The sequence below is a fragment of the Rhipicephalus sanguineus genome, chromosome 1 (genome assembly GCF_013339695.2).
Source record: "Rhipicephalus sanguineus isolate Rsan-2018 chromosome 1, BIME_Rsan_1.4, whole genome shotgun sequence".
NCBI lineage: Eukaryota > Metazoa > Arthropoda > Arachnida > Ixodida > Ixodidae > Rhipicephalus > Rhipicephalus sanguineus.
Window position 1 is genome coordinate 241587760 of NC_051176.1, and position 17519 is coordinate 241605278.

At 46.5% G+C, this 17519-nt stretch overlaps 1 protein-coding gene across 1 annotated transcript in view; it reads right to left on the reverse strand.

Annotated features, from left to right (window-relative positions):
- LOC119375411 (iroquois-class homeodomain protein IRX-4) overlaps positions 1–16777 on the reverse strand; it is a gene marked incomplete at its 3' end in the record, with an annotated part of 120643 nt that extends 103866 nt beyond the window's left edge. The window contains 1 exon segment of the mRNA XM_037645593.2: positions 16565–16777. Within this exon segment, the coding sequence (XP_037501521.2) occupies positions 16565–16609 (45 nt within the window).
- Positions 16778–17519: the final 742 nt, after the last annotated feature.

Genomic DNA, 17519 nt, shown 5'->3' on the forward strand with positions numbered 1-17519 from the left:
TTCGCAGCGGCGGCTGTCGGAAACAAAGCGGAAAGGGCGCCGCGCTTCCACTAGCTGTTGACCCTCCCGCTTCGATATTGTTGATGCGAAACAGCATCTTAGAGAGTGTCAGTGGCCGCTAGCGGTGATATGAATTCCCATCAACGCGAACAGCCACATCAGACTAGGTAGCTGCTGAGATATCGGCTGTGACGTAGCCTGCCACGATGCGCAGGCCATGCTTGCGCATCGGTATCTCGGTTGTGTCGGCTGAGGATTTTGCTGCGCCTCATTTATTTATTTTGTTATCATTGCTAGCGGTCATTGGCACGCAGTCAGCCGACATCTCGCAGCAACGCTAGCGAGGCGGGAGTACCAACAGTCAGCGGAACAGCGCCCCCCCTCTCCCCTCCACTTTCGGCAGCGCCATCCACGTATCACCCTATCTCAGTTTTAAGGCTATTTTCCACGTGCTCTCATGTTCGAGCTCATATTACTCACGATAGTACACGGTACAGAAACTGTTATTTACTGAAACAAATAATTGAAGTCTGCGTGCGCTTTCCAGACAATGATCTTTTTATTTTTTATCATGCAGGGAGCGAGCGTTCCAATAACACCTTGCATTGTGTACGATGGCCCCGATCTTCCCTATGCAAGCAAGCTTTTCCTCCATGTGGACAAAGAACTGCTCTTCAGTGGGTCCAATGCCGAAGAATGAGTAGCAGCACTCATGGCAGCACATTGGCTGTTAAATATCGACTGCCATCACAAGGCGTTCAACGTTCTCGTCGCTGTTGAATGGCTCCTTCTTGGCCAGTGGGTAATGACTCCGAGGACACAAGTAGTAAAGCTCCTGAACATTTTCAAGAAAGCCTAGAAAATAGGCCTTAGCTTCTGCTTAAAGTATGTCGCCACCTGTGATTAACTCGAGCTTAAGCCATAAAGTTATATTTTCATATGGTAACGAGTAGTTATTTGTTTTACATTATACAGAAACGAATACTATGGCGGTACTAGTATTTCATTTCAATTTCTTGCTCATTTTCTTGTGACATTTTAATACAAGCCATATTGTCTCTGCCGATTTCAACATGTTCTCACAGGTCATTCCACTTTGTGGTTATTGGCTTAGTTTTTATATTCAAAGGACTTTGTGACTTTTTTGCAGTAGTTTTAATAATTGAGATCTTTTGCTATTGAAACTTTTGCTTAACAAAACTGCCAGTACTTGTCAGTGAAATCAGTGCATCGAATATTGTTTTAAAATTTATTTTTGAGCTATATGACAAGCTTTAAGTTTTCTCAATATTTTTAAAGGAAATAAATACTCGTTTTTTTCAATACCAATGATTCTGTTGTCTTTGCTTGGAAAGGGATAATCTTAAATTTCTCTGAACATGCCCGTGTAAAATTTGATTGAACTGTTGTTATGTAGGTAATGCTTCTGCAGGGCTGTCGTGGTCATAACGTCTCTATTCCCATGCATTTCCTGCATATTACCGCATTCAGCATGCGCTGCAACGTGCGCGTCATGGCCCGATTGCTCACTTTTTTGTGTTGGAGCCACAATCCATTGCTTTTGAGAAAGTGGGAAATATTTCATAATTCCAGCAATGTGCACAGTTTTCTACTTCACTCATGTACTTTCCCAGAAAAGAGATAATATGGAGGCCTGCTGTGGAAAACGACATTCTGAGTCCTTAAAATGTTGCGTGAGTTGTCACGGAGTATTGATACCCTGCTCGTGTATCAGCTACAGCTGTGTGATGACAGTGTTTACCCTACTAAGAAAGTCGACAACAGTCACAATGGTGTGGGCACTGCTGGAATTTTGAAACTTTATCAATCCGCATTCTCATCAAGGAATTGCACATTTCTGAACTATCTCTTTAACAGGAGAACGACCAGACTGTACCTTGTGTGTTCCAGTTGATTTCAAACACATACACTGATGTTATGCAGCCCATTAAGACGATTGCACCTTATTTTATCAACTGCATAAGTGCAGGTATAAGAAGTGGCACCAATATTTCCCTTCTTGGGAAAGGCAACTACAGCGGGAAAATTCATTCTGGGGTGTGCGCCCAAAGGGACCAGGTGTCTGTAGTGCCCCAAGGGGGCTGACAGGGAAGAAAGTTCATTTGTGCTTCTCCCTGTAACTGCTACCTTTTCGAGGGCGGTTTCATCTATTACACCCCACTCGCACGGGTGTAGCTTGTTCTAAGACCCATACTGCACTATACGCCTGTGTTACAATGAAGCATGTTAAATTGAATTCCTCATTATGAAGTGGAAATAACGCCCTTGCTTCATATTTTGACACAAACGCCTTGGTCATTTGTGCTCCATGTCATTTGTGCTCCTTGTTTGGCGGAATACGCGATGCCGCTCCGCACACTCGAGAAAGGTCATTGAATACCGTAGAATTTGTCTCGGATGTACGAGCTTTGTGTTTATAAAAGCTTGGCTTTATTTTGTACTATTGGATAACTGTGTGAACATCTTGCAATGTGTGTCAACACATTTTAGGTAATGACTTTGTATTCAGTCACGATTGCACTGTATATGTAAGGGCCATATATGCCGTGCTTCATATGCACCATAAAATCAGTGCTGCTGCCAGCATTTTCCTTCTGTGGCAGGAGCCACTATAATAGGTCATGCGCCCTTGAAAGGACTGGCTAAAGGGTAAGCTTTCTAGCGTTTCAGTGGGAGCCAACTGGGAAGGGGGAACCACTCGAATTATGGAAATTTTTGCCTGGGTGTTTGGGTGTATTGTGCATAAGCACCCTAACGCCCTTTTTCTCGTTTGGGTGTAATGTGCTTTTACACCCTACACCCTTTTTTTCATTTGGGTGTAATATGCTTTTACACCCAACCACACCCATTGGGTGAAAGTTTGAAATTACACCCATTGTATAGGTGTAATCCTGCTTGGTACACCTATTTTTTGGGGTGTAGGGGTGTGAGTTATAGACACCAAGTTACACCCATACGGGTGTAAAGTGGTTTACAGTGTGGAACGCGCGTCCTGTCTTCCCTCTAGCCTTGCCTTTAATTCGCACAGGGCGAGCGGGGAATGCGGTCGCTCTTGGCGCTCTTTCGCTCGGGAGCGGACTTCTTCCTTGCATTTCACCGATCACAAGTGATAATGAAGGGACCACGTAAACCAACAGTACAATAAAAGTTTGATGTTTAATATATACACGATGTTTCACACTCTTTATATTATGTACTGGGCGCATTTCACGGAAGAGTTTCACGGTTTACAGATGATTCCCTCCGTAGCTTCGCCCCACTCATCATCATTCACCCCGTGGATATGCTGTGATTTTTTTCTGCACCTGCGTTGTGGATGAGCGTAGTACTAAAAAACAACTCAGGGACATGGGTTGAAATAGCGGTGAATATTACTCAAGTACGTTATTGTGCGTTGGTTGTGTATTTGCGTGTTCGCACGCGGCGTTGAAACACTCACGTTGACGTCCGGCCATTGTTCTGCTCGATGCAAAAATGCCTCTTCCAGAAACACTGGTGCGAGCACTATAGCAAAGCAAGCTATTCCCTGCTTCCATCCATTGCCTTCCGATGCAGTCATACAATGCACATGCGTCAACCTCCTTTTTTTTTTTTTTTTGCATGTGAACCTGTATTCAAAAGCATATGAACTTAGCTGATTCCAGCTTTTTCCAGCCAAACTGGGAACCTGATAGATACATAGGGAGACAAGTACACGATAACACGGAAAAAAGAGATTCGCGTATGTGCGCTATGTCCGATAAAGTAAACAATAAATAAATAAATAAATAAATAAATAAATAAATAAATAAATAAATAAATAAATAAACTCCGGCTAAAATCAGAAGACTGCGCCAGTGCCGTCGTCTTTTCGCTGCTGATGTCTTGTCTCGCTTACAACGCATCTTTATACTTGTGATATGCCGCCTATAGACTGCTGCAAGATTCATTAGCCCTCCGATCTGTTAGCCGTAAAACGTTGCTTTGTCCTTACTACGTTTCTTTGGCAGATCGCATTACTACAGGTGTCTATTTTGACAGTCCCATAAAGCGCTATGCTTTAAAGACGAGGACGTAGCCATAATTCACTAAAAGCAGCGCTTATGAAACAATAGAACTACAGTTTTTCTGTGTGCGTCATTTCATAGGTCGTCGCTTTGATCTGGTGTAGCATGCTTCTCGGGTGTAATCTCCCCAGTTTTCATTAGCATGGTCTTTCCTCCTCATTATATACCCCTTCTCTCTCTCTCTCTCTCTCTCTCTATTGAAAGTTATGTCTTTCTTTGTTTCTGTCGTTGTCAATAGGTGTGCCGGAAAAGCCCTTTTTTTAATTTATTCAGTGCGAACATTTTAGAAAACACTTGCGTATCACCACATCGATTACTGCATGTTTTGTTGTGACGACACAAATGCAAGAAAAATATAAGAAGTGAGGGCTATGAAAGGTCCGTTACCTGTCATGTTCAATGGAGTGTCCTTGACTGTCTTTCCTCTTTCCAACCAAATTTCTATTCCAGTATTCAGAAAAACACCTTACGGGAGTGGCGCTGATCTTACGCTAGACAGCCTATTTACATACGCAGAAAATTTCAACCATGGTGGTGGATTCACTTTTAGGGCCGAAGCACCTTAGGGTCTCGGCGTGTGGGCGTGCACCGTCGTCTGTTGTCGGGACGGTCCATTTGCTTGAGCGCAAGAGAGGGCGCCACCGCCTCTGCGCTCGCCGTGTGGCGAGAGAGAGCAAATGGTGCGCGTTGACTGTGGAAACGCTCTTTCTGCGATGAACGCTGAAAGGAAAAAACGGAAAAGGAAAAAGGAAAAGGAACGCTGAAAGGAAAGGGCGCGTTCTTGTTCCTCGCAAGGAACAAGAACGCGCCCTCGCCCGCGAGAGACAACGCCGACGCAGGCAGCGTCTGTTAGCGAGTTTCCTTATTGAAAAAACCGACTTCTCACGCTGCACAAGCGTTCACCGGCCACCGCATATATATAGGCACTGGATCTTGACCTGCAATGTAGTGCCGGTGGGAAATTTCTCTTGTGCGTAGTTAAACAATAAAGATTTGCAGCGTGCATGTTAACTAAAAGCGGACTGCGGGTATCAGTGTCTGATCTCTCTTCTGTCTCTCATTGCCCATTAGCCGTGATTTTGCTGTGGGAAACACCGGCGCACTCTGCATGTTTCGCCCCTCCACAGGTTTTACGTTAGTGGAGCTTAAACACCCTTCCCTACAAGCTTCGCCCCTCCCCAAATTTTTTCGTTGGATACTTGAAAAGTCACAGTTTCGACTCAAGGGCAAAGCAATGAATGCGATAGCAAGAAAGTGGAATAGCAAGCAATTGGTCGCTAAAGTAAAACTTAATTTGGGTCTAGTTGGTACATATTCCTGAGGCTAAAATTACAGCCCATACGCACTTTTTTGTCCTTCTTGCTTCTTCTTTACTTCTTTGTCCCTACATCCATCTGAATATGATTTCATGCCTTGGCATATCTAATACACTATCATCCTTGTTACACGTTTTAGTTTACAGCTATTTTTACGTGCGCATGTGCGGTAAGGTTGCCTTGGGCTTATGCATGCATTGGCGTATGAAAGAATAAAGCAATTGTTAGTCAGCGCTTGTGTCGTACGTTTCTTTTCTTCCTGAGTGTCTTGTGCGTTTTTCGCTGTAATTTTAGCCTCAGGACTCTGGTCACGGTGTAAGGTATATAACGTTATTCTGGTTCAACCGTCTTTTTTTTTTTTTCCTCCTGTGGCATAAGCCTACAAGAGCCAAAGCGTTCCTACTAGCTCGCCCCACCACGAGCCACGGGACGCTCTTCTTTTTCACTGGCAGACTGGCCACGAGTGGCGCAGCGCTACAACCACAAAATGAAAAACTAGCGTGGGTCGCCAGCGATACGACGGAAACGCAGCGCGGGCAACGATGCAGCACGGCCAGCATCTCGCATAATTTTAATTTCGCCGCGTTTCGTGCGTTATACTCAACGCTGCGTGCGTTTGTATTCTGCCGTTAATATACTGGAGAACGAATGACGCATGGCGTAATTAATAAAGAAAAAACAAAGACGCATGGCGTAATTGTCTTAGTGCTCGTTCACACAGCCGTCAAACCACCCGTCGCGTCACCGTCACGTCAAAAAAACGTACAGCAGACGCGACGTAGCAGTGTACGAACAGACGACGGCGTTTGCAGCGTCGACAGCAGCACGTTTTTGTGCAGTGTTGACCGACTGATGCACCAAAATAGGAATTGTCCATGCAGCTCAAATGGTTCGCTGGCGACTGATGCTCTCCCGACTCCGCTGTGCTCTCCTCCTCGCACCACAAACACACACACAAAAGCAACCAGTGACTTGTCCCCCCGTTTTATGGCCCATTCAGTCAGGCGCGCGTTCAGTGTTCCAAGGCCATGGACCCGGGGGCCGTATACTAGACGCGTCGCTCTTCTCAGAACTCGGAACTCCAAACGTAAACTGATTTCTGATTTCTGATTGGTCCGTTTTCCAGGGGCGGGGCTCCGTCCCCGTGCCAGCGACGGAAACGTAGAGCACTGCTCTACGTCGCCGTCAACCGGTTTTGCCGGAGAAAACGTCTCGGAAATCCTCTCCCCTGACGGAAATCGGTGCCGTGACGGTGACGTGACGGGTCGTTTGACGGCTGTGTGAACGAGCCCTTAGACAGCGCGCTGCGGAGCGCCGGGTCGTAGGTTCGAATCCTCGGTCGCGCGCTTCAGAATTTTTTTCTTCTGAATTATTTTTATTTGTGGCTTTTATGTATATATACTTACATATACAGCCATACATATACATACATACATACATACATACATACATACATACATACATACATACATACATCCGGGACATGGCGGCGACGGCAAAAATCCGCCGAAAGCGTCTATATGATTGCTATCGCAATAATATATCTTGACTCTATCCAGACAATGTGACACTTATGTATTACAGCGAAAGCTGTTATGAGATGATTTCTCCGGCCGTTTTTGGCGCCGTAGTTGTCCCCCGCCGCCGCCGCCGCCGGTGTCCGTAACCAGTATCGCTCGAAATAAGAAAAAAAAAAATAAATAAGAAAAAAATTCCAGGATGGAACCAGGTTCGAACCTGGGCCCTCTGCGTGGGAGCCCAGTATTCAACCTCTGAGCCATGCCGGTGCTTGAAACTGCTTTGCAAAAAGGTCCTATACAGGCTTCATGTCGGGAAGGAACCACATTAGCATATGCAATATAGCGTGGTAGAAGATTAAAATAAGCACCAAGCATCGCACAACGCGAATTCTGTAACCAGGCGTCAAACAATTGCGAATTGCGCAACGAGTAGGTTGTTGAATGCTTCCAACCCATTACAAAAGGGCTCTGCCATAATTCTTCATCGTCATCAGGCGCAGAATCAACAAAGTGCGCATAATCCCTTACATGCGTTTAGCCGGTACCAACGCTCTCTGTAGAATGACGAAAAATGGCACAGTGCCTGCTGCCCTACTTCTAAAAAATTACAATTATTTATAGCGTAGTGGGTTCCTCGCAAGTGCACTTGTATTGGTTGCCAAGGAAGCCCATAAGCGCATGATCCATTACCTCGAGGTCTCAATAAAGTTCTTCGCCCCCCCCCCCCCCCCCGTCTCTCTTCCACGTCAACGTATACAGCATGACGGGAGAGGGAAATAGCGACCGGGCGTCACCCAATGCAAATTACATAACTGGTGGGCCGTTTAAAGATTCCAACCCATTACAAAGGGCTGAGCCATAATTCTTCATCGTCATCAGTCGTCACGTCAACAAAGTGCACATAATGCCTTACAGACGTGTAGCTGGTGCCTCGCTTCTCCATAGAATGACGAATAATGGCTTAGTGGGTGCTTCCCAACTTCACAAAAATTTTGATTTGTAGCGTAGTGAGTACCTTTCTAGTGTACTTTTATTGTAGCCCCAAGAGAGCTTAACGGGCTCTAGAAACGCCGCTCTTCCAGCTTTCGCTGTGACTGTGCTGCGGTTTCAGCGCAGGCCTGGCCTTTTATTTCCCTTAGTTCATCAGTTCAGTACCACAAAAGCATTTACGAAGCCTTTTCTTATTGCAGGTGTGGTCACTTTCCCAGGATCTCGGAATATAACGGAGTATTATTTATCGAATGTCAGGCCTTGTGGCTTGCATTGACACAGCGGCCACTCTATTCATGAACATGCGTGACAGTGTCATATCGCTCGTACTCCCTTAGCGCTGCGCAGCTAGGCCAAACAACCTACAAGTCATCGGCAAATGATAAAAAGATGCACGAGTAAAGAACTGACGCGGCTGGCTTGCAAAATTTGGTAGGGCGTGGAGAGGCAGATAAACGGTTGGGTTGTATGGAGCCGTGTAAGCCCTGCGGTGTGCGCCACGCGCCGTTGTTGTACGTCAGCACGAAGGGCGGTGCACTATACCTAATCGTCTACTGTCACGCGCGCATGCCGAGCTGTGAGTGCGGAGCCAGCTGTCAGACGTAAGCTTGCGTACACGCAGCAAGGGAGTGGAGGCTGCTTGCCTCCCGTCTCACCTCCACTTGTCACTTCACTGTCACGCGCGTGTCAGCGCGAAAATTTACAAAGTTTAGTCGGTCACGAGCAAAAAGCGTGGTCGTAAAGTGTTCCCGCGTGCACTATCCTTGTATGCGACCGTCAGAGCGGTCGATATTGCTCCCTTACTTCCGGTATGCCGAGAGGCCTAAATTCCTCATGCAGCGTTTCGCGATGCTTCCTTCTGCGAGCATTGGCAAAACCTTAGTGCTTCCGTTCGTCCTCATACCGGTGCAACTAGAGTCTCTTTTACCGCCCCCATGCATGTAATAACAATGGTATGCGCTGGAGACAGTTTTCTGAAAAGCTTTCTCACAGTAGTGAACCTTTTAAGGGTGTCTTATAAATCAATATTTAGGACCCTTCTCTGTTAAAGTACCAATTGAAGAATACATTCTTAGTGCGTGCTACACTTGCGACAGTACATTATACATTACTTTGTATATTGTACGTTATACATTGTGCATTATACATTGTACATTATACATTGTATTGTAGATTGTACATCATATTTTTGGGGCCAACTTATATCACTCTGAACGCAAAACGGATCGCAACAGCACTCGTGTTGTGTGCTTCGCTTCCTAAGTCCAGTCTTCGGACGTTTTTTTTTTTCTTTTTCCTTCGAAGTTACACCACTCTTAAAACACAACTCCTTCTAGCTTTCCCATTATTTTTCGTGCGCGAAATGCTACCGAACACACGCGCCCTGAGAGCGTTGTTTCACCCTACTCCATTCATTACTACATTTTTTGGCCCATTTCTACATAGACACCTTTCATTTCTCTCTTTTTTGATTTCAAGTGCATCAATAACGACGACAGTTATTCACTGATCATTTGTCTACCGGCTTCGCTCTATAGAAAACTCTATTTTTCCCGAGTTTTATCCCCATCCCCTTCTTGCTTGCAGTGCACCACGACTTTTTTTTTTTTTTCACTTTAGGCCATCAGCATGAGTAACTCGTGTTTTCTGTTCTCGCAGCCTGCTGTCTGTGAAATTTTCTGTGTAATCTTGACCCCAACCTTGGTCGGCATTTCATTTTGCCACCAGAGTGGAGAACTGTTGATCTATTGGCAGTATAAAGTACTCTTGTATTTTGTCCTCACATGAAAAGAGACAAGTAATAGTAAAACAGTTTAATGTCAAATTCATGAGCCGAGTTCCATCGACGCCCGTTCTGCAATATTTAAAAATTAAATAGAGTATTTGAAATAGATTGCTGGGGCAATATGCACGACATGACCGTCAGTATATGCAACGAGCTATATAAATGGCAGGACGAAACGCCATATAATTTCGCAACAAGTATAAGGGAATGGGGATCTTCAAGATTGCTTAGCTACATAGGCACAACCGTCCAAATCTTTAGCTATCCTGCGCGAGCGCCGAATTTTTTTGTGCGTCAGCGCCGTACGACGGAGCCAAGTTGCAAACAGGGCGAGAGTAAGCGCATGCCCACGAAGCGCGCTCAGCTGGGCCCATCTACGGCTTGGTCGTTCCTTCGTGAGAACGTCGCCCCGCATTAACTCACTTCAGACGGACCGACAGCCCATCTTGTCCGTATCTTACGTTCCGAAGATCAGCAAGCAACCGAGAAAATGAAATCCGCGGATACGTCACACGCCCCTGCGCATGATCCAACATTTGTCAGCTTATCTTATGCGCGGGGGCGTGTGACGTATCCGTGAGTTAATGCGGGGCGACGTTCTCACGAAGGAACGGCCAAGCAAACGATGGGCCCAGCTGAGCGCGCTTCATGGGCATGCGCTTACTCTCGCCCTGTTTGCAACTTGGCTCCGTCGTACGGCGCTGACGCACAAAAAAGTCGGCGCTCGCGCAGGATAGCTAAAGGTTTGGGTGGCTGTACATGCATATACGTTACATATAGTTTTATATATGCAGTTTTATATATGGAGGCTATCTTATAGCGCAGAGTAGCAAACCAGATTTTCTGCTCTGCTTAACCTTCCTACTTTCCTCCTTTCGACACCCTATATGTAGTTACATTAGCCGTTATGAAGAAACATGATATAGGGAATTTCTTGGGTATCATTGGCGGTGAACGTAGTCCAATTCTGACGGTCTGTAGTGCATGGCCTAGTGCATGGCCTAGTGCATAGACAAATCAGAGCGGTGTGAGAAGACCGATGGTTATAACTGAGGGGACGAACATATCTACAGCGTTTACAGGTTTCCATATAAGTCACGCGTCCAGTCCTTCTAACAACGGTGCAGTATTCTACAAAGCCAATCGAGAACATTGCCAAACTGCCAAGGGTCCAACGAAATAACATATTTTGATAGATAGCAATGGTTGGCCATGTCACGGGTTTCATGGCACGCTTTCTACAATTTTCGCTTACATCTTGGTTAGTGAAAATTCATCCGCCGTTTTTATAAGGCACATATTTTCTTCGCCGCTGATCTGCTTTGGGCATCTGATAACGTCATAGTATTTGTTACACTGAATGATTTACTAATAGACTGCAAACCATCCGAACTAGCATTAGAGGATAAACCTTCAGTTGGACTCGATGTCCAGTAATTATTTGATAAGGATACCTGGGTATTCGGTAATAGACGCTCAAAATAGTTCAGTAGTGTTTCCGTGCGCCGTGGCTTGACTAGCGTTATCTAATGCGGGACCTCTTCCTGTGCGTACGCTTTTTCATTTTGACAAGCGAAATCGATGTCGCGGTGAGTTCGCCATGAAAAAAGAAAGTATGCCTATTACAGCAGCCGAACATTTATCTGAGGAGACCGAGCTGAATACAAGCCGCTTCGTTCCCGGTAGTTTATTATGGCGTCGGTAATATTCGTGAAACAACGCTAATTACATGTAAGATAACACGGCTCCTGCATGACGACGCGCCTCGACATTTGCGACCAGCATGCGTACAAATTTCAGTGAGCGTATATAAAAGAGTGAGTGGGCGCGGTGTGTTTCCCGTGGGCAGCGTGCGTAACACAGCGACCCGCGCTTATCTTCGAGGAGGGCCTGGCATATTGGGTGCACCACCACAACGGACGGAAAGCGTCACCTCTATCGGAAACTCTTATCGGGCAGTTGCTGCGGGTATATAGACACTCAATTAATGCGTACTTTACCAGGTGGGGGGCTAAGATCGCTAAGAGCCCTCCTCGGTCTGTTGCGCGGCCTGTTATAGCACCCGCCACTGTTCAGTCAGCGTCTCCGCGAGAGCGGGCACCCCGGCCGTGCTCGGACGCCTCTGGCAGCCCGTTCGCGAGCAGTTGCTCTCCTCTCAACGGCGACAGCGCTCGCCACTACATCCGGGGCGACGTGCGCTGCATGCGAAATGCGCGCGCGTTCCGAGGTGCAATCTGCAGGCGATGCCGACGAGCTCTAATCTCGCCACCGAAAGCGATGCCCCCGATCAAGATGTGCGCGGTGCACTTTCTTCCTGCCGCCACCCCCCTCCTACCCTTCCCCGGTTATTCGCGCTTCAAGCAAAGTAGAAGCGAAAACAAACATCAGCCTGCCCGTCTCTCCTTAATGGAGTTTAACAACTCGGCAAGGCGCTTATTGCTAAGGGTTGGCGTGGAACCTTTCATTTGACTCGTATAGGCGCATTATATGGCATTTCCGTTTTACAGAGGGGCGTCCGGCCGACCGTGTGCTGCATAAATGAGAAATGGCCAATATCTAAGCTCAATCTTCCATGTTAGCGTCTTTTCGATCCTTTTCTTTTTGTTTTTTTGTTTTTAAACACTCATGTCTCGTTTCATTTGACGCATAGGTAATGAATTGGTTGAAGATAAGTTCAAACTTACCTGGTGGAGCCGCCTTCTCACGGGATCGCGTACTCGGCGCAGCGTGTATATAGAAAATCATGTTAGACGAGCACGCCGTTTAGTTAGGCCACCGGTACGCGAATATCCAAATGCATCCGCTCTGTTTGCTTCTTAAATGCTGTCCCGCAAACAACGCTGTGTATTATAATATTAAGTATTGTCATTGCCCTACACTATACATATGTGCCATAGCTGAGGCTTTTGAAGTGTCCATAATAAGTTAAAATGTTCTGATGCTGACTGGAGCATCTCCAGATTACAGTGAAGAAGAAAAAAAAGTGATGGGCGCTGCAGGAGCGAAGGAATCAGTGCAACCTTTTACTACTGCCAGTGGTGACACAGGTTAACTGTTCACGTTTTGTTAAAATGTCATGTGCCCATTTAGAACACATGTAGTTAGAGAAAACGAAGCACCCTTTTATAATGCAGGTTTTAAAGATGGTGAGACGCTTGGGTTTTTTCTTATCCTGATGTCGATTTCATTCACAAAAGAAAACACAGAAAAAAAAAAACGTTTTCCTAAGCCACAGATAAAGCTCTGAAGGCGTCCTCGATGCGCACAGCTTTTTCTTGATTTATCATCCTTGAGTATTTCTGGTTGCCTTCGATATTCGGTCTTGTTTTACAACACTTGATGTGTGCGTATATAGTACCTTCATGGAGTTGGGAGTGATTGCGGCTTGCGTTCAATACGCGCCGCGGACCACTGGCGTGAAGGGATTTCCATAAGATTCTTAAGTTGTAATTGAATGCTCGCTGTCACGTTTTATATTCTTTTATTTCTGTGAGCATCACAATATATTGACGTTTTTGCGTTGCACCAATCAGTGCAGACAACTATAGTTAGTTTATAACTGACGCATATACTTACTAAATGTTCACCACCTTAAACGAATATAAAAGCACGTGAAACAATACACATAATCATATAAGACCGGAACACCGTACGTTTCATCTGGTTTATACTGGGCAGGCAGGCAGGTATATCTGAGAAGCTGTTTCAGTGCGCCAAGACAAGAACTTTCGAATGCGCTAGATAAACTTGACTCGCAGGCAAGAGAGATATAAAAAGAAAACAGTTGAAACAGTAACGACGAAGGCGAGCCACACCATAAAACTGTCCTTAGTTTTATTATACCCATGTATATCTATATATTATAAGAAAAACACTGACTGCATTAAGAACTGTCATTTCAATGTCACAAACAGTTCCTGGTCCAAACATTCTCCCACTGAGCAACGTTCCCTATAAATGTTTCAGGCTAGCTCATGCTCATAAGACGTGAAACGGCCAATTATAGGCTCAAATCATAGAAAGGAACACATAGGTACACAAGAAAGAATGAGTTCACGTAATCATCTTGGGTGTACGGCCGATGGCCCATAACGCAGACGCCAGAGATACAGACTCGAACTATGGATCCTATACTCTGTTTCGACGATCTTTCAACTAAATAAAAAACGCAATATAATTAGACCAAGGACCGCACGCAGCTTTGAAGTACGTGCGAAAACAAACACGAAAGTTTAGTTGGACACTTCAGCCGGGGCCGCGGCCTGTGTCGAATTAAACGTTATTGCTTGTGTTCGCATACGTACACCAATATAGCTACGCTTCTTCGTGCAATTAATTGACGGTTCCAGAGAAGAAATTTCACATACTAGTCGGCATAGAAAACATGTTTACATTGAAGATGTAAGAATGAGGGCACTGAAATTTGCTAGTTGATACATGGTGTATAGCGACGACAAAACACAGTGCAGAGGAAGCGTTATCGTGTTCGGCACAATTTGACCCTGCACGAAGGACAATCAAGTTCAACTCGTTCGGGTGCCCCACCGCAAACATCGTCAACACAATAGAATAACGGCTTATACATCGATACTATGAGTTTGATTAATAGGAGTTTATCGTATAGTGTGAACGCTATAACAGTGAACTTGCGATATGGTAGACGCATACATCACGCTTTACAGATTTTTCAGTCGGTGAGGAGGCGCGCTCTATTACCGCTCTCACAAGCCAGGTTTGAATGTATACGAACAGAGCGCTCGGTTAAATTTGAGAAGAAATGCGGCCTTATAAGTCGTGCGGAGTGGTATATACACCATAAAAGTTCTCATTACAATGACACCTCGGCATTTCTCGATCACGCGAAAAATTGAGCTGTGTCACACCTTCGAGTGAAGCTCCGCCAATATCAAAATGAAGAAAAAAAAATACATTCACCTATCGCTTATTTCTCCCATATTTTAATCCTCACGAGCACCTGCGCAATGAATTTTCGCCATCATGAGAAGTCAGATTGCAATGAGGAAGAAAACCTGCTCGCATGCCAGGTAATCAAGTCGATATCTCATACGCTTCTCAATTATTTGTCTTCTCAGCTCGGCTACCTTCGTATAGAACATATACACATCTATTTAAAACATTCTTCGCTGTGCGAGATGTAGCCCTCTTTCTCTTCGATACCTTCTGTTCGTTCATGTTAGTTTCCCCTGACCATTTCAAGACCAGATATCTGCTATCTCTGTGGCTGTAGATCTTTAAGTTCTTTCGTATATTTTGCCAAACTGCGCGCGCGTGATTAAAGTTTATTCTTAGTGTGGAGAAATAGAATCTGTGGATGAGATAGAGAGGAATCCACCACGAGCGGCTTTTTTTTTTTTCTTTTGCAAGCGTAGAAGTATAGACTTTTTCAAAGGATAGAAGGATCACCTCCTTCCGGGAGTGTTGCACGGGAGTACAGAAGCTGACATCGCAGCCTCGGCAGTGCACTTTTTGGGGGGTGACGTATATTAACAACAGCCTGGAGGGGAATACGGCGGCTCCGACGGAGCCTTCGTTGACAAGGTGCATAGGCGATTTTGAATAAACTTTACGCTAATACTTGGGTCGCCTTCCATGTTGTCGACGCTAAGTGTCAACTGAAGTGAGCATGTTCGACGGCTCTTCCGGACAGCGGATTCAACATGAGTACACATTCCTTTTATACATACGCTGAGAAACTCTTCATAATCTCCATGCATGGCGGCTGTATATATACTCTTAGTAGGCAGTATTTTCTATGACGAAGCAAAAAGCACGCGAATTGCTATAGATAAAACTCGGCAGAGCTTCGGTATTGCATCATTGTGGCTCTTCGATGCGAAACACAAACTTTAGTGCTGTTTTCATGTGAAATAACTTCTCATTTTCCACACTAATGCGTCCTCACTAACGTGACGCCTAGTTTAATGGTCGACATGAGAGCTGTATAAAGTTAGTTCTTTAATTTGACGTTACTGAACTTAGGTGCCTTTATATTTCCGAATGTCTATAATAACGAACACGAGACGAGCATTTTTATCTTTAGCCCTCGCAACAGCTGCCAAACTATGCTGCTTCCGTCACGTCGTATAGTGGTCTGTATTAGACCTTGCAAACGGAAGGTTGCAAGGAGTAACGCTGTGCAGTTCTCATTTAGTTCAGCGAAACGTACTTCAGCTGAGGTTCAAGGTTCTGCATTCACTTAACCTCATATGTGTCTTCATAAGTGTTACATCGTGAGTGTGTTGTCCACGAACGACCATCCATCTATAAACATAGTTCGGCGATACCATGAACCGTATACATAAGAAGTGTAAGGAACAAAGTGTGCATGCCCTTGAGATGCCGGCAGGCCAAATCCCGTAGATGCAAATTCCTTAACAGTCTCGGGGAAAAGCTGAGAAAAAAGGGTTCCCCAAGGAGGCACGAAATGCTAAAAGGAAAACAAAAGTTATAATAATAATAATAGGAATTCGGGCTATGAGGATAAGCGACAGAAGCGAAAGCTTGTCTCCTCACACTCGCCATGCGGAACGTGTGTCGTTCAAACGCACCGGGAGAATTTCAGAAGGCGCACTCATTCATTTTTACAGCGTTAGCTATCAACGTTCGACGTGCTGGGTGCGAGCATCGCCGGGGAGAGCAATCGTGTTAAAACCGGTCTTACGACACGTCCGTTGTGGTCGACGCGCAGCGTGGAGAGATTGCGATCGCCGGCGACACGTGTTTGGAATGGCCGAGCACCGGCGGCATGCGCCGCGAGCAGCGCAGAGAAGCACTGCGCGCTAGTGATTCTCCGTCTGCGACACTCACGCGACGCGGCCAGCGGTGCTGCGCTGACGGGACGCGACCCTGGACACCGTCACTCACCTGCGAAGATGCGGGGTAGGAGTATCCGAATTGGCCGTAGGACATCTACGTGCCGGCCGTTATCGAGAAGGTGCCGGGAGCCCCAACTTGGGCTCGTCAGTCTTGCTTGCTGCGCGGTCGGCGGCCGAGTTCTCTCGGCGACACCTGGCGCATGGAAGTCTTACTGGCAGCCAGAGGCGCGTGGCCGGCAGCAAGCTCGGGCCACTAGGATGGCAGCAATATAAAAAGAATGCCCAGTCACTGAAGCTCTTGTCAAGTAGAGGATGCACTGGGAGCCGAGTCCGGACACCGACGCGACATGGGGATAAAACTCTGGCCGCCAACTAAACCGAGAACCAAGTTACCGTGTCGCGCGGTGTTGTTCCTCCGAGAGGGGGGTAGCGAGGGGGGAGGCAAGGGGCGGGGCGTCGCCTCGAGCGCTCTTTGATTGACGCCGCACGAGGCAAAGCCACGCCTCGGGCGCGCTTGACTGACGGCCGGCAAACCGCAGGCCCCGCCCACGCCTGTCGCCCGAGACCGCCCACGCAGCAGCGGCGGCGCGGTGTTTGTGCGTCCGTCGGCCTCTGTGGCGGCAACGCGAGGTCTCGATGCTTGCGCCATGGGTTCGGGAGGGAAGCGCGAACGGCGTGGTGGGAGAGGGAACAAGAAAATGAAAAGTTGGGATTTGCGGTTCTTTGCTGAGCCTTGCGCTGCCGCCCGTCTGGCGTACAATGCGTACAAGGTGTCAAGGGCATGGCTGATAGAGTACAGAGCTTAGGCTTTCGCGCGGCTGTGCGCTGTTTCTTCTCACGTAGCCTGCACCACGGAGTTGATGGTTCAACAGTGGGGCTGCGATGCCCTCTCGGTTGGCTTCCCCACTGTTCTTTTTTTTTTTTCTTTGCGGGAGTTCCTGCGCCCTCAAGTGGTACAAGCTCGGGTTTTTGTAGGGCAAAAGAGATCAAGTGCGAAAGCAGAG